The sequence below is a fragment of the Diachasmimorpha longicaudata genome, chromosome 15, assembly GCF_034640455.1.
Source record: "Diachasmimorpha longicaudata isolate KC_UGA_2023 chromosome 15, iyDiaLong2, whole genome shotgun sequence".
Classification (NCBI taxonomy): Eukaryota; Metazoa; Arthropoda; class Insecta; order Hymenoptera; family Braconidae; genus Diachasmimorpha; species Diachasmimorpha longicaudata.
Genome location: NC_087239.1, coordinates 5657261 through 5684979, shown reverse-complemented (window position 1 = coordinate 5684979; position 27719 = coordinate 5657261). Strand labels below are relative to the sequence as shown.

The window sequence follows — 27719 nt, the reverse complement described above, 5'->3', positions numbered from 1 at the left end:
TTCCTGAGATTCTATTGCAGCGTCTACTTTCTCACCCTCCTCTGGATTTTTCCATTTTTTTTCATAATTTCTCTCCGATAATTCCAGAGTCCGCGGAAACAATTTCAATTTCATAAAAAAGAAAATGTGATTTTTGAAAAATATTCCTCGCCGCGCAGAACTGCGACATTTGATTAATTCAAAGGAACTCATTACTCCAAGAAGTTTAACTTTTAAACACGTCACAACCCAATTTGCTTTTTTAAATGATTCGTGAGATTTTTTAAATTTAAATATGAATTATTCGTTCATTTCGAATTTTTTCTCGATTTTTCTGCTCGAATTTCCTTTCAGTCGGTCTTCCCAACACAATAATCACATCGAATGTAGCGTCTACATCCCCTCAGCCTCCTCCGAATTTACCTCATATTTTTTCATAATTAATCTTCGATAATTCCAGGGGCTGCGGAAACTATTCAAATTCCTCGATGCGGAGTTAACTCATTACATCTCGGGGATTGGTAACTCGAGAAACTGGAACGAAGAGGATTCTCCCTGGGTTTGTGTCCTCAAGTGATTCATGAAAATGTTTTCTTTAGATTTCAGGTGAGAACGGAGGGAGAATCCGGCTGACGGCTGCAGAGGAATCGAGACAGAGGTGAAAGACCCGAAATTATCGTGAATTTCAACAATCAATAATCACTAAACAATAGATGAAAATGTCTGAGTAAAAGTGTTGATGAGAATGAAAAAAATAATATGTCGAGTATTCAATGTAAATTACATAACTTTTTATTTAATTTTTGTATGTATATAGATAATTCAGTGTATTGGTGTAGATGTATCATGTATTTTGTCAATAGTTTTCTTTCTACTAAAATAGTACTTGGTAAGACTTTCGTAAAAATACTTATGCTAGATCATAGTCATGTATGTTTTCTTACGAATTTTTTTAATCGACGAGTGAGTACATAAATTTTCACTAGTTACCTATCATCGCCGTGGATTGCAATGTTTCAATTCAAGTCTTTTGGATCAAGCATTCAATCGTACTTTATTTAAAATATATCAGGAAAATCCAAAGTTATTGAATTCAGGCGAATGTTGAGATGCGAGACGGAGACGCAACTGTAGAAGTAAAAATTCAACAAATTAAAATGGATAAATGGATAAAAAAAAAAATGGAAATTATAGGGAGAGGAAAAAAAGTGTAAATAAAAAAACAAAAGTGCACTCATTTGAATCATATTATATATTAAAATATTCATAATAATATAATACTAATAATAATATATTATCGTGTTCGTAAAATTACATAAAAAAATATAGAAAATAATAAACTTGTAGCTATTTCTTCGTATTAATTATTCTTTTTCTTTTTAGCTTTTCTCATTTTTTTTTGTCTCTTTCATGCACTCGAAAATAATTTGTTTTTCTCTCACTCGTTCGTGGCATTTGTAATTTCTTTCCCTTTTTTTATGCGTACTTTGATAGTAGTAATTAATAATTGTATTTAAATCGCGTGCCCTAGCATATATCATTATTTGTCTTTGCTGCGGGTAATTTATATTTGCATTTACACTATGTTTTTTTTTTCACTGTCTACTCATTTTATTTTGTAACATTTAATCTTTTACTCAATTTTTTTTTCTTTCACGAGAGCAGAAAAGTCTTTTTTTCTCAATGACTGTCGAATAATGCCCAAAAATAAATACTCAAGATTCTCTCCTTTATATATTCATTTCTCTTATGATTTTTTTTCCATTTATTTTTTATTATACGGGAAGATAATCTGTTGTAAATGCAAAAAACACGTGTATCAGTCAATTGCGTCTGGCAGATTTTGAAATGAAATATATATATCTATTTAATAAAATTTAAATAAAGAAAAATAATATCTCTCAACTTAAGAAGGCAAGATGCCCGCAGAAAAGAGAAAATAATAATGAAAACCAGGAGAAAAAAAGAAGTAATAAACAAATGATACAAGAAAAAAATAATAAATCCTCCCGATACCCAAATTCAACCTTTTCGTTTTTCAAAACTAGGATTCCTTATTAAAAATAATAATAATAAATAACATCACGCGATTAGGCGAACACTGGGCTCGTGTCCCACTCTCCGACTCAATTCTTCATTCTAATTTGTTTATTTTTTCCTTCAATCTTGATTCACCCTTTTTTCTCTATAATCTCTCACACTCTCTCGTTAAAAGGGGAAAGAAATAAAAAAAAATATTACGTCAGAGAGGAACAGAATACTTAGAAGATTATGAATGACGATTTAATTTGTGGCGATTCGATAAATTATATACAAACACAAAAAAAACACAAAACAGAACAGCACTTACTCAGTGAAATGAACTGCGTTGATATTTATCTCAATGTCAATAATTTCTCATTCCCAGAAATCATTAATTTCAATAAATCGTCATGGATTTATTAGCTCGATTAATTCTCGATACTCATCATTATTTTCTCATCAACGATGTGCATTCCACTGACATCGAAAGCACAGCAAAATAATTATTAATACCTAATAATAGTGATAATAATAAATGTGATGCTCGAAAGAAAAAAATGTCGAAAGATAAAATATCTTCGCTACATATATTGATCCTCGTATTACTCGTATTACTCTCCCCTTATATTGTTCTATCATCATTTACTCAGACGCATTATGCTTCTTTCTCTCTCTTTTTTCTTCTCATATCATTAAATTTTCCTCTTTGTATCTGTATTTCGTATGTCACGGAACTCCTTATGATGCAGGGGTTTTCGATGAACTCAAAAAAAAACTACGCACAACATTCAATATAATAATCATAATATAATAATGAATAATTTATAATTCGTAATCAATCGTAATATGACAACTATAATAATGCCTGTGGTGGGCATCTACATAATGACACACACACATTTTAGGATTCCTCAAACAATAAAAGGTCCATGGTCTCTACGTAGATTCTCACACGAATTGGTTTTTTATAAATATATCCTCATGAATATTCTCTACAAGGAAAAAATTCTTTGAAAATCATAATGTTTTCATAATGAAAAATTATCGGTTTTTATTTCATTTTTCCCTCGTCGTTTTATCTCGCGAATTGTCGAGTTATCTCGATATAATTTTCCTATTATCGTATTATCCAAATAACGTGTTTTTCACACTCGCACCATTGTTAAGTCATTTTCGTATAATTTTTCAAATTTTATTCATCGAAAGTATTTGAATGTTAATGAAAAAAAAAAGGTCTCCTCCCCAATCAGCTCGTAATAATCACCCCCTAAAATTACGATTGTATTATTATTAAATCTTGGAAATACTGATTCTCTATGTTCAATTTAATTTTTGTCTTATTTTTATTTGTTTATTTTGTCGAACGGTTGCCTCAATCATTGGACTCTTGTATTAATGGGCGTCGCTCATCGTTTCAATTACCACATCTCACATCATTTGCTTCATTTTTTAATCAGCTTTCACACTCAAATCACACACTTCATCTATTCCGACCTGAAAGAAAAAAAAAGTCTTACGTGAAACTACCAGCTATCGAAATAAAGGAATAAGAAAATGCGCTTAACAGAAATAATCATTGTTAAAAGATGAGAAAAATAAACACATTAGGAACGAAAAGTATTTTAATAATGAAAGAAAAAAATAATAAATCTGAGATCGAGTTTGTGGGCTGAAAGCTGCGCGTTAACGTTTTGTTTATTCCTTTAGTAAAAAATAATGCGTGTTAATAATTCAGCACAACTGCTAGTACAAACAGCTATTGACTAAATTAACCTGATATCAATGTACTATAGTTAATGATAATGCCGATCAGAAAGAAAAATTAAAATGTTAAATATGTGAATCACCGACTGAATCACGAATTAGTTGACAATAAGTATTGACAACAGACTATAAGCGTGTAATCAGCGCAATTAGTCCTACAGCTCTTGAGACCTGTTAACCAACCTGATAATTAAGTAAGCAATTACTATTATTGTACGATATTTTCAGCGAAATATTTTTAATTTGTTTCTGTCCTCGTCGCCACGAGAGCCCGTAAAAAAATCAAAAAACAATTAAAGAACTGAAATTACGGCGATTGTGTCTCGCAATGTCCTGAATCATTTCAGTGGATGTGACGGGACAATTTGAGCATTTTTATTGGAAAAAATTATTTTCCTCACATCTGTACGAGCAATCGCATTCGAATTTATTAATCTACGAGGCAACAACTCGAAATATCAAAAATATCCCAACATACGAAATCGCCAATATCAGTATTCACTGGTGGAGCGACAAACTGTGTGTTAATTTTTTTTGACAGCCTACTTTATCAATCGAATGGTTGACGAGTCATTTTAGAAACATGAATAATTACACGAGAATTTTTCAAAAATATTCACGTCCCAAAATTCTGATTGTTAAATCATCAGTTGGCCATTGCAATGGAATTCTTCATAAGTAAAATAAAATTTTATTAATGAAAAATCTGGCAATTTATGGCAAATTTCTACTGCAGTCGTTAATTCAATGTTTTCGTTAAATAATCATAATAGCGATAATAGCAATGATAATAATAATGATAATATTTATAATAATAGACCGCAATTATACGAACATTCATAATAATACATAACATACCTCGTAAATAGAATATGACAATATAGTAAAGACAAGTTAAATTAAGCAACAATCATTTTTTTTTTATTTTTCCGTTTTTTTTTGTTTCCTCTATATATATTTGTTTCTCTTTACGATAAAATCATATACGTTATACTTTTTTTAGGTTTTATTTTTTCACTCTTCATTTCACCTATTACTAGTTTTTATCCTTATGTTTAATTATTATTCTTTGAGATATGTATCGTCATGTTCGCGTTCACTAAAATTTCATTTTTTTTATTTATTTATTTATTTTTTTTATTATCATCATATATGTTTTAATCAATGTCTTATCGTACTCATGGGAAATGGGGCAATAATTAATTTACGATTATCCAAAGGTCAAATGTTCAGTTAATAAAAATCACGCGACGATTATAAATGCGCCTACAGCCACTAATGAACATTTAAATTCAATCAGCCCCATAACCCCTGAATAATCTTGCCAAAATATCACACCAAAATCAGAATTATCGCACGTTTAGTCTTGTCATCATTTTCTATTTTTTTTTTGAAAAAAATCCTACATCTTTATTCTTGGCATATTTAATTACTCATTACGATTTTTTTTGCTTTAAGTTTCTTCCTTTTTTTTTTACGAAAAAATGGCAGTTATCGGTCACAGCCAATGGCTATATATTTATTACGTTTAATGCCTTAATACCTTTACGTTTCTATTGTTTCTCTCGTTTAGATAATTAAGTTTAATCTCATGTTAATTATTATAATATCCTCAGTAACGTGTCGCGATATTTCACACGACCGCGCATATTTTTACCTCTTTTACGTCTCTCACTGATTTATTTATTAATCGTAACTAGATATTTTAATGTGAAGATTATTGCTTTTTTTTAGTTTCTCAATGAACGATTTTTAAATGTTTAATTATGTTGATTGAATTTTGTGGTATTATCACAAACACACGTATGGAAGTCATTATATTTCTAATATTTGAGGATCGATGTTTTATGACACGTGACTGTGAAGGTGAAAAATTATGAAAAAGTAATGAGCAACGAGCGGTGTTTTGATGTCAGAACCTCGGCCAAAGTGAAGGTCATTTATTCCACCCCCTTGATTTACTTTGATTAATCATATTTCATCGAAATAAATTCAGTGAAAATCAAAGTTTTTTAAAAATCTTCTAGGTCTAGCGGAGGTTCTCGACAACATTATTTTGTAGTCAATTAAGTTATTCGAGATTAAGTGTTTCTCCTCTAAAATAAAGAATTCAATAAAAAAAAAAAACAAATCAAACAAATGCAGAATTCCATTCGCGCCATTTTTTCTTTCAACTCATCTGATTCTCAAAATTGCACACAAAAATCCAGGAGACTGTAATTTCGGCAACCGCTCACAAAAATTCATTTCACTTAACACGAGACTCAGCAATTAGCTGTTATGCTCAAATAAATTCCGCTGGTCTTTTAACTATTACCTCTTTTACAATTGAAAAAATATAAACTGATGAATTATGACGATAAAATAAGCATCATAATTACGATAATGAGTAAAGAAAAGATTTCTGCGCGCCGTAGAATATAGTTATAAAGATAATTAGCTTTTCTTTCTTAATTTATATATATTTAATATATTAATAATCTTATGTATATGTATTGAGAATTTTTTTTTCATCATCTTCACTCTTATCTAATTTTAAAAAATGAAATCCCGCACTCAAGATCGCCCTGCAAAACCACCCTGCTGGAGAAAAAATGCATTAATTGGCGTCTCGCTCGATTCCCCACAATCAAAAAAAAAATTCATTATAATATATCCTCTTTAACCTTCCTCTTTGCAATCAGACTTATGTTGAAGTGAATGACATTTTTTTTCAGTTATTTCCCTTAACTCTGCATATAGTCTACAATATATTTTAAACACCCCAATGACATGTCATCTATGTTTCATTCAGGGAAATGTTGTTTGTTTTTTTTTCCTTCAATTATGTGGATGCTGTTCCGACAAATACCTATAAATATATATATATGCGTATGTATGCACGTCATCACCATTTATTTTTTTCACTTAATTCTTGTTCGTCAGCATATCTAACTCTTCACCACATTTTTTTTTAAACTTTTATACGTAACATAGAAAAAATATAGAATTCTTGCCGTTGAACTGAAAATATATAATAAATCTTCCACCAAAGGGAGCTGTGTTTTTCATCTCTTTTGTTTTGTTCATTATTTTGCTGTGACAATGTTATAATACAATAGAGTGCGATCGAATGTCATTTAAACGCGTTTATTTTTTCATAATTGCAGAGAACTTAAATACCATTTAATTAATTAAATACAAGTTCACCCCGAAAGTTAAAATATTTTCAGATGCACCTGTCACTTATTTAATGATTGATAATATCGTTTTTCCACATAAGGATGGGCGAAAGAAAAAATTAATTAATTAATAAATAGGTGAATTTTCAACGTTACCCATCATCTCGCGCACAAGATATTCTACATCTACTGGAATAATGCATTGAAAATAATTTCAACTTCAAATGATAATTAAAAAAATGCATTTAATATCGAATCTCCTCGCACCGGTCGATCTTGAACGTTTATTCAATACTATTTTGAGCACGTTTTAATCCTCGAACTTGATATCGTTCAAGCATATGACTCTCATTTCATAATTTATCTATATGGCAATGATTGACAAGATATAAATACAGAATATTGAATGTTCAAAGAATACGGGCCACCCTCTGATGTCTCCACATAAGAAAAAAAAACTATAGATGATCCACCGGACACGTCCCCAGAGTGACAAAGAAATATTGGAACCTGAAAAATCCTGAAATTACCCAAAATCAATTATCCCGAAATTTCGATAATTCAAGTCCCAATTGCAAACGATAAGCCTATAGAAACCCCTATTGAATCTCCCTCCAAGGACATCCACCAGATCATCATCAGTGTCAAAAGGAAACATGTGCGTTGGGAATATATTTTTTCATTCGAAAATAAAAAACATTACGAAGTAAGAATTTGTCTCTCATCGTTATTTCAGATTGGTACGTCTCCTCATACCCTTAATCTATCTCTCCCTCGTAATATCCATGTCGTTTCGCATCTCTATAATATATTCCTCTAATATAGATATATATTTATAGATATTTCATAATACAATATAATACGTCTCTGGAAATAAAAGCTACATGCGCCCTTCGAATGTCTTCTACTTGAAAAAAGTGCGTGTTAATTATTATTTTTTTTCATCATTCTATCATTACTTATAATCTGATTATTACTAGTTGATGAATACACTCAAGGGAGAACGCGGCGCGAGGAGACGAGTTTTAACTGGAGATGTGTGCACATGATTTTAATCTGAGTTTATTATTCCTCTGTATTTTCTTATTTATATAATTTTTTTTTCTTTTAAATTACGGAGAGTCGGGAGAAACACCTCTACCCAGAAAATCACCGCCACAACCCCGCAATCTACCTCGCTTCTACATAATCATTATTTTTAATTTTTTTTATTTTATTTTTTTAATCGTTTTTTTGCAGTTTTTTTTTCTTCATAATGATTTTTTTTTTATATTTTCTTTTCTGTTAAATATAATCCGACGATCTCGAACTTCCGCCAGTCATCCCGTCGGCGAAACGCGCGAAAATACAAAATCTAAATTCTCGATAAAATATTCATATATATATTTATTTATGTTTATAATTTTTTTATATAATATATATTATTATTTCAATTGCTATGTTGCTTATATAAAGATAAAGATAATACTCTAAGCGAGGGATGGCGGGTGGAAGAATTTGAGCCGCTTGAGCTATTCGTTCTTTTTTTTATATTTAATATATTGTTTTTTAATACCCCCTGGATGATAAAACGGGGTTGCGGTGTCTAAAATGTCCATTAAACCCTTGAATTTTCATCATTATTTTTTTTTTTGGTTCTACTCAATTGGAATTCTTTTAAAATCTTCTTTGTTATGAAACTGGCAAATGGCCTGCAAGTTGTAGATCTACAGCTACAGAATATTAATCGATTCGTTGTATCCGGTACGACGCGGGAAATGAGCGAACGCATTCTAATTTCCCGGGTTTTATTACTTATAACGATGCATTAATCATTTTTTTCCCTAAATTCTCACGTTAATATTCATCATTAAGACTTATTGGCAGCAGCAGTGTGGAATTGAAAATCTTGTGCGCGTCTTCCTAGACTCTTAAGGGTCCCTCGAATGAGCCTTCCATCCTAAATCTTGATGTCACCATCGATATTCATCTCTCTACTCCGTCCAAAAAAAAAAGTGGTGAAACCGGAGGGGGGAGGGGGGGTCAATTGAAGAGGAAAATAACGCAAATGACGGAAAAATTATGGTATAAAAAAAATGAATAAAAAATAATAAACCAGTGATAATGGACAACAGTGGCTCTGCTTAAGAGAGAATTCGCAGTGCCTGTAGTACAGGCCTAGAGCACACTGGACAACTTGGATCTGAGCTATCGCAAACTCGATTACCACAATCAAGACAGAATAGATTGTGTCCACATGGTACAAGTGCCGCTGTTACCTCCTTATCTCCACAAACGACACACTCACGTCTACCACCAGCGCTACCACTGCCTAGTAGTGAATCGGTTGGACTTGCTGGACTAGCTGATGCTGGTGGTGACGGTCTCGATGGCAATGCAACACCAGGAAATGACCATATTGATGATGCTGATGCTGGTTGTGATTCAAATGATGGTGATTCACCCAATCCCTCATCGCGTTCTAATCCAGCCCCCCAGATAGCAACAAGATCGTTGAGTCCTGGTGCACCTGAGCTACTTGATGAACTGCTGCAACTACCACTACTCGAGAATGCACCACTGCTCGAGCCATTTGAACCATTTGATCCTGGTGGATCAAGACTACCAAGAATTGATCCCAATCCACCACGACAAAGTGCACCCAATAAATCAACCTCCTCCCCAACCATACCAGGTCCAGCTGTTGTACCTGTTCTCAATGCAATGTGCGCTTCAATTTCACGTTTAGCTGCCTCAACACTCTCTGGTAATCCAGTAACTTCAAAAACAGGCTCCTTATCGCGTGATGGTGTGACAATATACGTGTGTGTCTGATGCTGAATTCTTTTTATTGTCGCACCCTTTGGGCCAACAACAAGACCAACAACTCTGTATGGCACTCGTACCTGAATTGTCACGTGACCTGGTACTGATGCTGGTGGACCTGGTGGTGTACCAAGTAATGCACCAAGTGAACTCTTTCGTGATGCACGTATCTGGGAAAAATGCTCAGCAGCTGATAATATTTCACGTTTAGCACGTGCAACATCCTCTTTTCTACCAGTCACAACGAATACCGGCTCCTCACCACGAACTGGTGTCTTTATGTAGGTATTTGTTTTTGCACGGAGTGCCTTTATCTTGCAACCTGCAATCAGAAAGAGTAACAACATTACAATCAGGATTTTCTGTCAGAATTTTCAGAATTTTTTTGACAGCCTCACTACAAATGACTGAAAATATTTCTAAAAACCTCAGGTTTTACCGATTGGAAAAATTGCACATTCATGAACGGTAACCAGACGTTTTTAAGACCGTATGCGATTGGAGAGGGGGGAGGTAAATCACGGAAAACGCATTTTTCTACCCCTCGGGAAACTCTTGAACTCCTCAACCCCAAAATTGCTCCAGAATCGGTTTTCATATTTATACTGTCATGTTAATTCACCTAGGAGTTGAATATCTACTGCCGAAGACGAAAGGGGAGAAGAATGTCTCGGCAAGTCGGCAATTTCTTTCCCTCCCACCCGCCCCTCGCAGGACTCGCAGACTCTCTGGCCTTGAGTCGGGCGCAATGCTAGCAATGCAGGTGAACCACTCCTCGTACCTTCTTTCTCCAACATTCGCATTATTTCCCATCGTGTGCGCGCGCCATCACGTGTCTCACTCGCTACTTCTTCCTTCCTCTCTTTCCCATGCCCGTACGGTTTGTTTTATATTTTTTTACATTCATCCGAAGAGTTCTCTTTCACAGATAAACCAAGAGGGGAATGCAATGTCGATGAGCAATTTTTTTTTTCACTTCTGCATCATCTCTCTACCTGATTTTCTTTCAATTCTTTGTATTTCAGGGTTGAGAATACACTGAATGCGAGTGGATGGTAACTACGCAGATGAGGAATCCTCGGGGTGTTTTGGGGTAGTTGGGGAGGAGGCGAGGGGTGGCATAATGTGAGGCAACGACGAGGGTGAAGGCGATTTTTAATATTGTACTGAGGGGTAGAAAAGCAATTTGTGCAAAGAAAAAGTAAAATAAATAAAATTTTTTTGGAAACAGACGTTCAGTCGATACGAAAAATTATTATTCAAAAACTGCTTCATTATGAGATACCCCGACGACTAATTACACATATCCACACTACTATAAGTATTATTATTAATTAATAATAGAGAAATAAAATCTGCGGAGCCGTCGAATGTTCACGAACTTCATTTGAATTATTTCCAATAAAAGAATCAATTCCAATAGCAAATATCGCTGGTTTGAACGACAGGTGGAACAAGGGATGTTACGGTTCTTCTTCAACATCAACGACACCAACAATGTGACGTACATTCACAAAAGCCGGAGATAGAAAGGTGAAAATGAGGGGAATGGTGGAGGAAGGGAGAGGAGAAGGTGCAGATATTGCGACGACAGGAGGAGAAAAGAGAGGGTAGAAGGGGGCGTGGGTCGTAGACAGTTGAAGGGCCGCGACCAAGGTGAGGCGAACGAACCGGGAGGAGAAAAAGGCATCGAGACGATTCGCCTTTGTCCGAGAGAACTTCTCGAAAAACCGAGGAGGTCTTCCAACCCCGTTCTATCGTCGATGAAAGAACTTGCTGTGGTTATTCACTCCCAGTTGTTAATTTCCATCGTTATATTAAAATTTGTGAGGTAAAAATTTGTGGGGGAGAGCGAGAGAGAGAGAGAGACAGGAATAAATCCCACGAAATATCGATATTTTCAAATTCAAAAGCCGTGAAAAAATCACTGACTTTGGAATTTTACGTAAAAATAAGATCCCCAGGGGGTGAAAATTAATTTTATCCCAATAATTAACCTCTCAAGTCTAATTAACCCACCAAGAATTAATCTAAAGTGGGTAATTGTCATTTTATCGTACGTTTCACCCTCTGGAGGTCCAAATTTTATCCAAAATTTCTGTACGTTTCATTGGATCGATCATTTATTGGATGGAACCTAAAAATGTTGTCTCTCATGAAAAAGTTCTGTTAAAATATCATAAAGAAAAAATGTCTTGCAGCCACGTTAATTCACGACTAAAAATGAATGAAAAAATTGGCGATAAAGGGGGGGGGGCGGCAGGGGGGAGGGCGAGGAAGGGATAGGCAGTTTGCTGTGCGTTTCAGGCACGGGTCGCACGAGCCGACGACGCGAGTGGAAGATTCTCAGGCAGGTCAGTGAAACTGCGCCGTCAAGTTGAAGGCCAACACCCCCACAATGCAACGCGGGCTCTCGAGCGAGCCCTCGACGAGAGAGAGAGAGAAAGAGAGATAAAAATGCGGCGACAGAACAAGAGTCTCGATGCAATGGTGTATACATGTGACCTCCCCACTATTGCACTATCCACCAATCGTATTACCCCCAGACAGAGACACAGATGTGAATTAAAGTGAGAGAGAGATAGGACACATCATCTGAGGAAACTCACCAGTGAGGTACGATAAAGTTGATGCCACCGACGCGAATGACAGCACTCCTCCCTGTGTTAACGACCGCGTCGCATCTCATTAAAAAAATCATAAAAAAAAAATTTTCAAGATAAATAAATAAATAAATATGAATTGTACGCAGGTGACTACCCCATTGGCGAACGAGGGAAAATATTCGTTCTATTTCTGTACAAGGGAGGGTACTGAAGGTGACATTACGGTGTGATAACTCCCCAATGCACGCGATATCATATAGATATTATATATGTATATAATATGGCCATCCGATCGATTTCCGTGACCTCGCCAAGGAGGCGACGACCGCAGCGAGAGACCTCCGGGAATCTCGTTTATACGTGTATACTTGTATATTGAGTGCTCTATATTCAGTACATCCTCCGCTGATTTTTTTATTCACGATTTACTCATGTACTTGAACTTTTATCCTCATCAAGGGAGCGATTGAAATTATTTGCACCAGCACCACCACCATACGTTCAAAACCTCCCAAAAATTCCCCAACACAACAAAAAAAATGCAATTAAAAAATTAATGAACACCCCACCCTGAAATATAATCAAACGACCCTGAAGAACTTCCCTCCGACCAGTGACGTCACGATCTTCGCGAAAATAAAGGGACAGGCCGAAATTCCGGCAAATGTCGGCGATAAAAAAATCAGGAGAAAAATTCGTCTGATCGTCTCTAACGAGGATCGTAATGAATTACAATAGATAATAATACAATGTATAAAGCATCGAGAGGGCAGCGAATTCCGGGGACTCCGCAAATAGATCGATGACACTTGCATCAGGCTCTTCGAGTTCTCTCGTAGTGGGCAATCTTGGTCGCAAGTGCCACGCATCCTCTCGACTCTTCTACATGTTTTCTCTCATTCTCCTCGGCTTCTTATTCCTTCAACTCTTGGGGTGTCTCTGAAATAACCAAGACGCGCAGTATAAGGTGCAATGGACGGGCATGCACGCGAACTGAGTATAGTGGGCAATGTTAACCCATCTCTCTCAATCTCACATGTGGCCAAACATCACTGACTTTACACCGAATGGCAGTGGGGGTCACACTATATTAAGATTGAACTCCACTGACACCAAGAGGGACAGCCCGTGACTACAACGAGACAGTCAGATATTTCGACAACAGCTAAATGTGGAGAATTGTGGAGAAAAATGAATAATTATGTGATTAATTCACTGTATCATGGGTTGAAAACTGGTTTCGGGGGATGATTTTTTTTCTGAAGGGGAAGTGGTTGATGATGTGGAGAATTATGGAAAATTCAACGAATAACATGGTAGTCACACATGACTATATTAAGATTCAACAGCTTGTACGACACTTAATCCACCGTCAAATGCCAAAACTACATTGAATTGGTCACGACTCGATGGCTTTACGACTCGGCCATATCCGCTTCATCATGGGCTTCCATAAACTTGATTATCGATGTGAAAAAAAATATTTATTCGTGAGGAATAACTGAAGACTCCGGTCAGCAAAGTCTCCCCAAATCGCACATACAAAAAAATTAATTAATTGATTACAACGTTCGATCGAACTTAAAAAATTGAAAGACATTACTCAGATCAAGAGACTAATTGAAATGAAATATCTCATGATTTAATTAAAATTCCGCGGAAATGGCTTCGAGACTCCAAAAATCGTCGTCAATTCTCGTTTGTTCATACATCCGACAAATCAACAAATGTCTATTGAAATATCCACCCGACAATGCGCCGGTCCACGTCAAGTTATGTGTGGAAGTCAACCCACGACTATTACTCGACACTCACCTATTTAGCTTTCGCTCTCGGTTAAAACTTCCTTCAGGTGAGTCATGAAAATACTCCCCCGGGTTCACCGACGATTTTTTTCATCTCTCAATCTCATGTACCACCAACTCGTTGTTTCGTAACATTGTGGACACGGAAAGAGAGACTCCAGTATTGTATTCCATTATTCTGGACTGAATATACCGAAGATACCGGCGAAAATCCACCGAATGAAGCGGCACAGAAGGATAAAAAAAAAAATATATATCAACACAAAGTCCTCAGACACGTCTTCCTCTCGAATGCACCCGCCTGGATTACAATGCACCCCTAGACGTCTTTGATTTCTCACCAGGTATGAAAAACCCAGTGGGATGAAACCCGAAGCTCCACTGAAAACATCGGTATCTCCTTGTCCCGATCTCTTTTGTTTCCTTCAATTTTTTTCTTTTTCCTTTCTTTTGGGATTTTTTTTTCTCCCGTTGTTAGTTTTACTTTCTCGTGGTAATTCGCATATTATATCCAGGCCAGCCGACAGCTGCATGTCCGTTGAAACTTCATCGCGTTGGCCGAGACAACCTAGGGGGCGTATTTAAGACCAATGGAGGAAACAAGAAAAAGGAAAAGACGTTGAACCGAATAGAAACTACAAAAAATATCACTACAATTGTTGAATCACTGAACTGCGCCCCCTAATCCCACACTATTTTGAATATTTTGTACATAAACATATTAAACCACCAAAAACCCGACTCATATCTATTAATTTTCCTATTAAATCCCCAAAAATACTCGAATTTGACTTTTACCTGGAAGTTAATTGAATTTTTCCGAAGAATATTCATATTCAGTACGAAATTATCCTTAATTTTCTATTAATTCGAAAGCTTCCGGATCAGGAACCTCTGATCTCGAGTTTTCCTGACTTCACCTGACGATAAAAAATTTTAAAAGTATTTTTTATCCCAAAAATTAATCCTATGATAATCGTGAATTTTTTTCACTGACCACAGCACGTGAAGAAAATTTATTGAATGCTAATAGGATACATTTGCGCTTAAAATTGGTCCAAACAATCTCACTTGCATGTACCAATCAGAATTCAATCCGACTTTTATCAATGGCCTCCACGCGTATAGGTACAACAACACAATCACCAGTACATTAATACCCAGAATGATTTCATTGGAATGAGTTGCTCCATTGAGGCAGACAATATGTGCCACGAGTGAGAGAATTTTCAGCGTTAAATCGAATTATTCGTTCGCCGAGGTGATTAGAAATTGAATTAAAATACGGACAAACCAGTGTCATTCATCTCGTGTAAACTACACGTGCAATTCCTCATACTAACATCCGTTTGCGGTTATTGAGTCAATTATTCTCGCGCCGAAGTAGTCAGATTAACCAGGCGAATGAATCACACGGAATAGTTGTTATCTCGCGTGAAAAAAAAAAACCAACGATAAGACGGTTAAGAAAATTGTTAAATTATTTCTACTCCTCCGAGCCACCTCCCTCATTAAATTAAAATATTGGAAGATCCCATCGCTTAATTATTGACTGTGAAAAATTAACACTGCGATTCGTGGGGATCGTGTCACATTAGAAAGTTCTAATCTTCATTCCGTTAATTGGCATCAGCGTCAACATAAATAAGCCCCAATTGGGGAGTCACCCGAGGGTCCAAAGAGCATTAAACACACCCAGGATTTGGGAGAATTGATCGTGAAAGCCGTCTTAATGCTGCAGGGGAAATCTCACAAGTCAAAAAAACTCGGGTTTATCCTTGAAGATATGATGCGTTGTGAAATTTCGGTCGTTTGCAGTCACCGCAAGACCCCAACGAGATTCCCAGAGAAATAAAAAAAAAATTGTATATATATATTGATGAACGCACTGGGGCATTGATAAATTCTGGGAATAGCCATTTCCTAAAACAAAATGCTGGAGGAAAAATAAAGGAGATTAGCGATAAAGTCAATGTCTCCGACAGTATCGGATGTTGAATTTGAATGAGCACGCGTGATATAATCACGTCAAGAAACTTTAACAAATTCCCTTATCCTCATGATCCCATTTTCTAATAAATGTCATGAATGAATAAACCGGAATATTGGATAATACATAGTGGCTTTTTTTTCGCGATGAAATATCAGGGGAAGCCATAGGAAGGGAGTCTGCACATGGGGTGAAATTCTCCGATTATTTGATTCAATGGGTTTTGTCGAGAGCTGCAGCTGAATTATTTGGCATTGAAATTTCTCGTCGTACGAAGGGCTGACAAAAAATTGAAATTTTGGGGAGTGACAGGGAATTCCAGGAAAAATTACGAAATTGAAGTCTCCACTGAAGATTAGATGAAACCCTGAATATTCAGTTCATTTATACCAATTTCCTGCTCCACACGATTTTTTCCCGAGAAATTAAACTGAAAATTTCCAAATTTCCATAGAACTATCAAAATCCCCGAAATTAACGCCCCAATTAACCGAAAAAATTCTCCTCTCTCCAAGATATGAATTTTCTCCCTTCGAGTGTCTCCCATTCCCTCAAAAAATCATCACTCGAACTATCATTTCAGTGATATTATGTGTTTCCACTCCTGTACCTCGTGAATTGCACTCTGGGGCTGTAAAGAGGGTCTCTCTCCTCGTTGCTCCCTCCATCGGCCCGGTTTGTCGGTTGTGCGCATCCCACCCGTGGTTTCCGCCGGCCTTGGAGCCACTGAACCACTCCGTGGTTCAACGATTCGATGTGCCAGTGACTCTCAACCTCAAAAGCCGCCCCCCCGCCCCCCGAAACAAAAAAAAAATCCAACGATCAACCTGGTGGTACCCCAATGAATCCCCCAACATCCGCAAGATGAGCCCTTCATGCAGCCCATCACCATCGATTTCTCCCGATATCTTCATCACAAAGATATTTTTCCATGAATAAACATTGACTCGATTGACTCGTAAATAATTAATGCAGCAATACCCAATGAATATTTACATAACAATTCAACATCAAATATTAACTCAATTTTTTCATAAAAATGAGAGGAAGCTGAGTTGCACGAGTAGCTTCAAGTAGCTCCAAATAAAGAAAAAAAATATATATATATGAAGACAGAAAAAAAAATCTAGATTCTTCCAGGAAATGGGGTCGTGTCGAGATAAACGACGACGACGAAGACGATACCATCCACTTCCAAGGATCCTCTCTTCTCTGTTCCTAAATACAACACTTTGGCCTCATCTCGTCGCACACTTGAGACACCCATAATGCTTCCATGCGGCTTCTATTTTGCTCTTTCTTCTCCCTCCCCCCCCCAGCCATCGCCAACCCCCCTCGATCCCTCCAGCCCCCCCCTCGAAACTCTCCCTTCACTCCCCCGCGGGCGCAATGTGCTTGTCTTGAATTCAACGCACGCGCCACCGGTCTCTTCCGTTCGTTTCTCTCTAACGCCCAAACACCAACACATAATGCGATAACCAACGCCGGACAACTTTATTTAAAGAAATCTACTTGTAGACTGATAGGACATGCTGGTCGATTTTCAATAAAAATATTTTTTAATTTTTTATTATGGATTTAAATTTAAATTTAGACGAAAATTGTTAATGAATATAATTATCGTGTACTAATGTACATAGAATCGGAGTATATTTGTTCATGTTGATGATAATTTGATGATTATGAGAGGGCCTGATGCCAAATTTTATGTGAATTTTAGTCACAATTTATCACGAACAATTGGACCCAAAAAATTAAGTCACTTCAGTGAGAGAAAATAATTCCCAGAGACTGAAAATATTAAATCATCCACGTGACGAATTTCCTAGCGATTCGTGAGTCCCCAGGTATAAATACCGACAAAGGAACTGGTCACAACCAGGTCAGTTCACAAAATTCCATCTTTTTCCCCCTCATTGCTTAGCCGTACCAAATGATCCTATAAATGGCAATAATACTGACAAGCCTCACCCGGGTAAATAATTTCCGAATAATATAGACCGAGCGTATACCTGGGCCTTGTGTTTGGTGGACGATTTCTCTCCGGAGACCCCGAAAAAAAAAAAAAAAACAACCGTAGATATATTGGCGCCAATATGTAATGCCTCGGAGGCGAAGAACTTTCTCCAAAAAATATCCTCAACCATTTGCAATAACAGAAAAAAAAAAATTTTCACGCTGAATGGGACTCATGTATTCATCCAGGTGATCCCAGGTGATCAGCAGATGAACACTAGTTGTGAGCAGGTGATTTTCGTTGCAATTTCTCTCCCACGCAATTCACAAAATATGTCTGGCGAGCACCTGTCCCAGCGGAGTTGCTCGGGTAGAAACAGAGTGGTGAGGGGGGGGGGGGGAGACGATGGGCCCCACGGAGATTTTCGGGAGAGGGCGTCGACTCGTTTCACGAACGACCTGCAGTGATTGCATAGTTTCTGTATGTATGTTTTAATGTGTTGGTGGAATTGGATGCCTGAAATCCACTGTGCCACCACTGTGCAGACACAAATAAATAGCAAAAACTTAATAATAGAGAGCGCCTCCGACGAAAAGCCGCTGCGATGTGAACGAGACAGGGGGGGAGGGGAGGAGGGGACCAGGGTGAAAGAAGAGGGGGGACTCTGGGGCTTTGTTTCAAGGCGAACGACTGGTCCTCGGAACAAAGCGAAAACCAAGGAGGTCTTTTAACCAATCCCGGGGGGAAAGAGGGGGGGAAAGGGGAGAGAAGCTACGTGGGGTTGAGAATCTCTGGTCGCTCTTTGTTTTACGGTTTTGCGAATTTATGTGGCCATCGATCGATCAGCCGATGAAAATTAAATTTCAGGATTTTTATGAATTTACATCATCGATCGATCAAACGATCAAACGATGAAAATTAAATTACAGAAGAGTAACATTGGTGTTGATGGGGGTGGGTGGGGGGATGTAGTGAAATTTGCATTGTTTTTAATGGATAAATTATGTCTGATAATATACTATCTATTCTTGGGATCGACGCTATCGCGATTGTTATCTAAAAATTCGATCTCTCCATCCGAAAATTTCTTAAAATTTCTTTAAAAATATTTGACAGTGACATAGTCACAAGAGATTTTGGCAATACCATATTTCGCACTCGTGTTACTGTACAAATATTTGAAATAGTTCGACATTTGCATCGTAAATTTCATTATCAGGCACAAAGAAACGGCGAATTTGCCGACTCTTTATTTCAACATATCGACAAAGTGATGTAACACGTGACATAAGATCTCACTTAGTATTCAATTAAGGTCACTAGAACCAGAACATTTGACATATTTTACCCCAGTACCGTCAACAAATGCCTCAATCGCCCTCCCCTCATCCTAATGTCGCCGAGTCGATGATCCATCGGCTTTCGGTGCGATCGAAGTTGAAAAATTCGATCACATTTTTTCTTCTTCAAGACACAGACACTCAACTCCTTCAGACGATCCTGATTCACCTGTGTGTGACGGTCACTGCCGTCTCCGTCCCCTCTCCTCGGTTTTTCTCATTCGCTTCTGCACCCAACCCCCTTACTTTTACTTGGCCGAGAACGAGAGTGAAACGAGTGGAAAAAAAAGCCGCTTAGACGCTCCACCAATGAAATAGACGAGTCATCGTGGCTGAGTTAGATCTCAAAAGCCAGTGGTTTTTAAACATTTTTTATTGACTCGCACAAGTGAATCCAGACAAACGTCATCCTGGACAAATTGTCGATAATTCAATTGAACAGATGAATCAACTGATGGTGAATCCCTTCTGTCACAGTCAATAAGGGGTAGAAAATGAACTAGGGAAAGCCCCCCCCCCTGTCTCCCCCTGTCGTCCTGACCTAGGGTACGCACCGGTGACTGCGCGCGCGTCAGAAGTTCGAATGAAATTGAGTCGACTGATTCAACCGATAAAATTCGATAATTTTCATTAAAAAAAATAATCAATTGAATTTACTCTGTCCTTGAAACTCTTTTGCACATAAAAATAAATTAAATTATCTCAATTATTTCAAACTTCTGACTCCTCCAATGAGAGTTGAATGCACTAACCGAAAATTTTGTTTCACGATTGTGTGATACGGATGTTAACGTGAGTGAATCCACCGACCACATCCTGTGAACGACAAAGTGATACTCGATCATCAAGAAATACATCTGCACTTCCGGTGATGATGCAAAATTACTTTCCCCAGAGGTATTTCCATTTTCTCGGTAGCCCATGGCCTTGAGATATTCAGTACTCGAGGGAAAATTATCCAGTAGTGCACCGGGATATTCGATATTGCGTTCTGTATTGCGGTGGTCTCGTGTGTCCAAGTGCAATGTCCAGGGAGGGACAAAGACGTCTCGCCACTTCCGATGAGACTCGCCCACCAGGCGTAGAGTAGTATGGACGTTAAACAGGAGTGCCAGGACCTGCTTTCAAGTGTCCAGCAGGCTTTAGTGTACAGGGAGTTGGTCCCAGAAAATATCGATAGACCTCCCATCGTAAATAATTTCTCTAATTAAAATCAGGTATATCGATGATGAATAACTCGATATTGGCAGAGTCGATTATCCCCATTGTCTCCTCATTTTCAAGATTCCTCCTCAAGCTTTCAAATGACACGTGATTCATCGAAAATGGACCGTTTGGACCCAACATACCGAGCATTGAAGGGCCTGACGAAGCATTTTAACGAAATGACCCGCAGGATATTCTCTCAAACCTACAATTTTGTCGGAAAATCTTCAAGGTTTCAAATGAGCGTGAAATCCCCAAAATGATCTCACCCCTCCCACCCCCTACCCCCCCCCCCCCGCCATTCTCACCATGTGCCCCCGGATACTCATATTTCAAGAGAAATGTCTACAGCCAAATGAAACTGGGAAAAATTAAACGAGAGTGAAGAGGAAAATTTTACCCTGAACCGTAAACATCTGCCAGACGGAGACGTGTAAATTCCCGGGGCCCTCTGAATTGTTTTTCTTTCATACATTCTTTTTTTTTTTTTCCAACTGCTCCCTCCTCCCTACCTCACACCATAGAATCCTGGGCGGGCTCACCTCCTGGGTGAACAGCCGATTCGCATATTCTTTTCGGCATATCCTCGCCCATCTCTGTCTCCCTCTCTCGCTCCTCCATTTCCATTCTACGTCAACTGGCTGGCAGGTACATGCCGGGCCTGAGAGAGAGAGGGAGAAGAGGGCCCAGGAGGGTCGATCGAGTTCCAAGAGTATGAGAACGGAAAGGCCCCCTGGTATATCGACCTGGCAGCTGCTCGATGAGGCCAACAAAGGCCGCCAACCACTCACAGCTATGCTCCACAGGCCAGAATTTTTCGCCTCGATATTTCGGATTTTGAGAAAATTTTGAAAAAAAAAAAAAAAACGTGACAGTGGAGTCGACTGCGGACGATCAGATTCCATCATCGAGCGAAAAATAATTTTCAAAAATCATTAGAAATACTTGAGAAATAATTTATGTGAACTTTCGGAGGTTGAGATGGTTTTCCTGCCCAGGTGGACTAGGATTTATCATCGAAACATAAATATTTAATTAGACTGAATTTTCAATGACGTAAAATTCTCACTAATTGCCCAGTGAATTTCATCCAACCGTTCAACAGTATATTTCATTTTTTGTATGAATGAGCCACACATCGAGACGAGTTGGCACCATGCACACTGATAACGCACTTATCACGAGACTCGCCATCGTATTACACAAACAAACGAGGACACGAGGTTTTTTTTTATGGAGTGAAAAGAGCATATTTTTCCCTGGCCAATCATCAGCATGCAGTTCACCGATAAAAAATTATTACATCCAAATATTCGAATTTATTTTGCAAAATTGTATTTCACCACTGAGATAACTCAAACCCCTCCCAAACGAGGGATATTTTCCTAGAAAATGACACCGCATTTGTGCCTGAACCCCCCTAATAATTATTTATTATTTTCAAAAAATGTTTCTCCTATTTCCCCCGGACTTTACCAACTATGACCACCGAACCCAAATAAAAATTCTCCGGGCCTGACTAAACTAAAAAAAATCCAGTCCCAAATAAAAATCAATATTTCCCTCGAGTAACCAAATACATCGCAAAAATAATTTTTTCCCAGACTCCTTTATACTCCCCAAGGAAAAAGAAAATTTTGAATAATAAAAAAATTGTGCGGGAGCCGTATGAAGACGTGAATTGTAAAGGGACCTCCACCGGAAATTTTTAATTTTGTGGTTGAACCTGTGGTAACCGTGGTCAGGAAAAAATAACACCAGTCGTAAGAGTCCACCTTTTCGTCATTCTTACCTCTCCCTCACCGGTTATATTCCGTGAGAACACAGTTTAATACACAATGTTAACAAAGAGAAGGCGAAATTCTAAGGAATCGTGAATGACATTAATTTTCGTATCTCAGGGCTTCGCAAGAAGCCAAAGGGATTCGAGTAAAGTTGTGCATATGCCTTCTCTTTCATTTCTCTCAGTTTTTTTTTCTCTTCTCATCCGTTATTTTATTCAACTTCCCGCGTTTGGGGGATCGCGTCTGGAACGAAAAGAACGCGGCAAATGGCTGGGGATTGAGTGGGGATGGGCAACCGACAACACATCCCGTCGCCATGTGGCGTCCAATGAATTTGTGAACACGAGACTTTCAGTTCAAGATGACAATTTTTATTTCATTTGGGGCCCTGAGTTGACTGTTGAAATGAAAATAATAATTGTACTGATAATTGGCTAGTAAAGAGGTGGATGGGGAGGGGGAGGGGAGGAAGGAAGGAAATTATTGTATCTATTAACATTATATTTTATAGACCAGAACTGAATGCGGCATTTGATTTTTTATGTGGTGCTATACTATAATTTTTCATTTACTTCGTTTTCCCAATTTTTATTTTGAAGAAAATAATGTATACGAGTGAGTGGGCAGAACAGGTCGGAAAGGTATATGTAAATCCACATACACATCTATATAATATCCGATAAACTCATGACAAAAGACGAGCCACTGAATTTTATAATTCGCTTCTACTTGAAATGCTGAAATTTCAGTAAAAATTTACCGAAAATCCCCTAAATTTATCAGAAAATCTCCAAAATTATGTCCTACCAACGCTACATTTATTTAACCACCTTGTGATTATAATTTGTCCATCACTCATACCAGAATGTCCGTAAAAAAAATTCTTCCCCATTCTGCCAAATGAATTTCTCAATTTTTCTCAAAAATAAAAAGAGCCGATTGAAACAAGAAAAAAAATATATATATTAGCGGGAGAATGACCACACTCGCGCCCATAGAAGCGCTCATTACCACTTCCGGCCAATATCGTATATGTTAGGGACATATGTATAGCTGAACATACAGAGACAGAGGAAAAAGCCTAGTGCGATCGAGTACACCACGGAGAGAATGCTCCAACTAGTCACATCCTCATAATAGAAGAGCGTATGAAATTCATTAGATAATCATCGAAGGCATAACACCGCGTAATATCTTCATCCCCGTCTTTTCGTCATCTCGACGGTAATAATGTCCCCCGACCTGAGTGTGTTTGGGTGACTACGGTGGAAACAACATCTCTGTTACCCTCCCCCCCCTCACCACCGTAAATGTCAATCAACGAGACTGATACGTAACGATAAAATATTATCTAACTGGTCAAATAATATTACAATATAAGAGGTTATAAAGCCGTAGACATACGACACCGGTTTTCGCGTCCACGTGGCCGTGACGCGCGGAAACGAGGACGTATGTCCGTCTCAAACTCAACGCACTACGGCCAATGAACTCGCAAAAATGTATATTTTCACTCCTTTCATTTTCGTAGTTCATTGTCAGTCTGAATGGTAAAAAAATTTTGTAATTACCAAACGTGCGAGAAATATTTAACGATAATTCACCGGAGTTGAGCAAAAGATAATTAAAAAAGAGTTTAATAATTTATAATATCAAAGAATCATTTCAATAATTCGTAAGATATTTTCATAGAATAATTCTGCATTTTTCTGCAATGATTATTATAATTATTGGAAAGATTTAATTGGAAAAATTGTCTGAAGAAACCAATTGAACAAATGTCTCAAAATAAATTGAATAAAGGACTGTTTGATGTATGTCATCAATGAATTATTTATTAGATATAAATCTGTGCTATTTTTCTAAGGAAATTCGCGTTCGCAATCGAAAAAAAATATTCCCATATGACTGAAATAAATTTCATTCGAATTTGAGTCCATGAAACCGATCCAATGAACACCAATGATTCATACAGACAGGTATACATCAAAACTGGTTCTCCCCCCACAGTTAAACGTCACATAATGCACATAAGTTTGTGAGAATACCCAGTTGTTGGTTTAAACCCCTCTGTAAGACCAAGCAAATGTTTTGTATGAAGAATCGGTTTGCGAATTTCTATTGAGAAACACCGAGGGGAGAAGAATTACATCTGGGAAAGTTTCAGAGCACATGGGTACACGGTCCTTGAACGAGTTCGAGGTCGGGCCTTTGTGTATTGGTATGTTTATAACATCTCTATACCTATGTTAAATATTTCGGTGGTTGGTGGACACGAGGCTTATGTAGACTTGAACGGGGAATTTCGTTGACGACAGAGCCCCGACCTCGATTCAATTGATTTTTCTACTCTCCAATTGCCGACGATTTCTTCATATTCAATATCGTTGTCAATCACGAGAATTAGTACTCATTGAAATGGGTAAAAAAAATTGACGAAACCCTCCGAAATAATTATCCCTCAGTTATAAAAAAATATACGCAATTTTTATTTAACATTTATGTCCGTATGGGGGGGGGGGGGATAATCATGCCACCCTCCCAAATTGCAAATTACCCTGACTTCACTTTGGTATTTGGTAATTTCTGGTCACAATGAGCAAGAGAAAAATTTCATTATGACAATCCCACTTTGTTAGTATTTTTTTCCAACATGCTAGAACCTTTTTGTGTTAATAGATTCAATTTCGTTAAACAAAAGATAAGTTTTCTGTCGCCACAAGTATTTCACAATTTCTCATTTGAAATTCACAAAATTTGAGAGATTTCCGATCGTTACCCGTTCAAGGTTAAACGATCATACACTTCTCTTTCCTTTCTCACACGCAAGGCCGCCAAAGCGAAGGAGAAAAAAAAAATTCGTAGGAGGCGGCGACCTCCATAAAACAATAAAAATATAAATTCTCAACCCCGCGGGACTTTCTCCAAAAACTGAAAATTCATTCTAAAACATCAATTTTCAACATCTCCCAGCCCCTCGTGCACATGTTCTCAGTCTCTGGGTATTTCGTGCGTACCATGACCTACGGTAATAACGCATATGCCGTTCTCTCTCTCTCTCTCCCTCGCACACATACACACATACATTTCCTCTCTCTTTTTACCGCACGACGAATTTACAACTCCTCATTTTAACGAATTTTACGTCCACAACGGCCTCGCAGAAAAAAAGCCTTGAATTAACAGTGTATTTCGTGCGTTTCAATTGAGATCGTGAGAAATGATTGGGTAGCCAAGATCATGAGAACCACTGTGCACCCTGAAAAGGTAGTTTTACTGCTTTCCAACGTTTATCTACGAGTCCTCAGTGTTAAAAAATTTTGACTGAAATTTTCCGGTATTTTTAAGGAATATTTGCAGTGGAAATGCAAGGAGAGCTCTAAATTTCCACTGGAAAATTCAAATAAACATTCGGAAAATTTTTCTAAATAATTAATCAGCAGTCCAAGAAATGTTTTTCTTCATATTTTCCATTCTAGCGATATTGCGTCTTCTGGACGTGTTTTTCCCGTCGAGGGGACACGTGTTGTCCTCGGATACCGCATTTTCCCCCAGATAAAAATCTACTATTCAAACGGAAACAGACCCTCAGGCTTATCGAGCACTGTAGCTCACCGATTCCTTCCCTTTCCTCATCCCTCTGGGACGCAAGAGCCAAGAACAGGGGGGAGGAGGTGTAACAAAATGGAAACCTCACTTTTCGAAATGCCCACAACTCAGAAATCGATTGATTGATTGTACTCCCTCTGGTATTATTACAACGAGAAGATGTAGTTCTCCCGAGGAAAAATAACGCACCCTCACGCATTGAATGCAGTTGGAGATTTTGGGAAATTACATGAGAACTGCATTTTAATTTCCAATACTGTGCAATTAAATTCAATGCAGTACTCAATCCTCTATGGAACTTAATGTTTCTCCAAGGATAAATGCTAAGGAGTACCTTAAAAGATCAGGACGATGCCCTGGGGAAATCCTGATAAATTAATCCGGATTTCAATATTTGAAGGAATATCTGTACATTAGAATCGTAATCATCAAACTTACCCTGTCGTCCCACGATCTCAGCCACGTGTTCGCTGCTTGGTACAGGAACGCACTCAGTCATATTCTGACTCTTCTTGGATCTAGCCTCCTCGAAGACATTCGTTGGTGTCGACTGTAGTGGATCACTTGGATCTGAATTAGTGACATTACCAGCACCACCACCGGCTCCTCCACAGCCCTGTGTACCCTCGATACTCAACATGGAAAGCTCAAAGGCAAGCTGAAGAGCCCGCTGCTCCTCGATGGAGCCAGCCCCAGCGTTACAAACACTGCGATCCATATCGCTGAACAAACTGGTCGGCATCTTCTCTTCTTATTCCAATGAATTATTATTCTCAATCAGCCTGAGTCACCTCTCTGTTGTCCAATTGTTGACGAAGAAAAAATGATAGTAATTTCTTGATCACTTGGATATTTGACACGTTAATTTCAGTCGTTGCTTTACTGTCACTTCTACTTTAGGATTTTTTTTGAAATGTCTTCTTCGAGTATTACGTCGTCGGTGTTGTGTGCGAAAAGTAGAAAAATTATGTGTGAAATGGCTTCTCGTACAAAAATAAATTATAAACACGTTGAAAATTTTTCTGTCTCTCTCACCCCTCTCCTCACCACCAATTATCTGTTTTGATTTTTGAATTTAGCCTTTGGTTGTATTTATCAATAATCCCACACACTCTGAAATACCAAACAATTGTCTTATTTACTCCTCTCCGGATATATCAGACGTTGAAGGTCGTTTGAGTTCGTTAGTCAGTAGTTTCGGTGTATATTTGATGAACCAAAATGTCACTCAGCCGTTACACCAAACTCATGTATCCTCGATACATGAATTTCATTAAAAATAATAATTACAAATCCTTCACTGATGATAATTGTCTCAACTTATCTCCCAACGTGTACCTCTCGGATAATGAAAAAAATTCAACTCTGTTGTGTTCAACGAGGGGAAAAATGAACTGAAGAATTTTTTATCGGAAGTCTCCAACGGAAATTCAAGCGACAAATTTTTTTCTTTGCTGGAATCCTCTCGTTTCTGCTCGATTCTTTATAAATAATATTATTTAAAACTCGTTCTTCGTTAGGTTTAGATTATTGTGTTTTTTTGTTGTAATCGTTAGTTCTTGCGCGGTTTATTAAAACAGACCAGTTATTCTCTCGACTTTTTTAGTAAAACAGACCAAGGGGACGCGTGCGACTACCCTCACGCTCGAGTGCCACTGCGACTGACTCTGCGATGTACTGCGACTGCGGCT

General features: G+C 37.8%; 1 protein-coding gene and 1 long non-coding RNA gene across 3 annotated transcripts in view; one reads left to right on the top strand and one right to left on the bottom strand.

The window, feature by feature from the left end:
* The window catches only part of LOC135169726 (uncharacterized), a 17036-nt gene extending 15076 nt beyond the window's left edge, over window positions 1-1960 (top strand). Inside the window, exon 2 of the long non-coding RNA XR_010300247.1 lies at window positions 440-1960. This is a non-coding gene — a long non-coding RNA (uncharacterized LOC135169726). The remainder of the gene's footprint in view (window positions 1-439) is intronic.
* Window positions 1213-27719, bottom strand: LOC135169706 (RNA-binding protein MEX3B). 2 transcript variants are annotated; one of them, XM_064134939.1, is made up of 3 exons: window positions 26467-27719; window positions 9185-10053; window positions 1213-3495 (listed from the first exon to the last, which is right to left on the bottom strand). In XM_064134939.1, exons 1-3 carry the CDS (start codon window positions 26768-26770, stop codon window positions 3451-3453), a joined length of 1218 nt encoding a protein of 405 aa, XP_063991009.1. In that variant the 5' UTR covers window positions 26771-27719; the 3' UTR covers window positions 1213-3450. The 2 variants fall into 2 exon arrangements, with proteins under 2 accessions (XP_063991009.1, XP_063991008.1); XM_064134938.1 differs by having other exon boundaries at window positions 1213-10053.

Excerpts from the sequence above, each read along its gene's own strand:
- LOC135169706 (XM_064134938.1), bottom strand. The coding sequence starts at position 26,770 with ATGCCGACCAGTTTGTTCAGCGATATGGATCGCAGTGTTTGTAACGCT. Across the intron at positions 10,054-26,466 it reads TGAGATCGTGGGACGACAGG|GTTGCAAGATAAAGGCACTC; the intron begins GTAAGTTTGATG and ends TTCTGATTGCAG.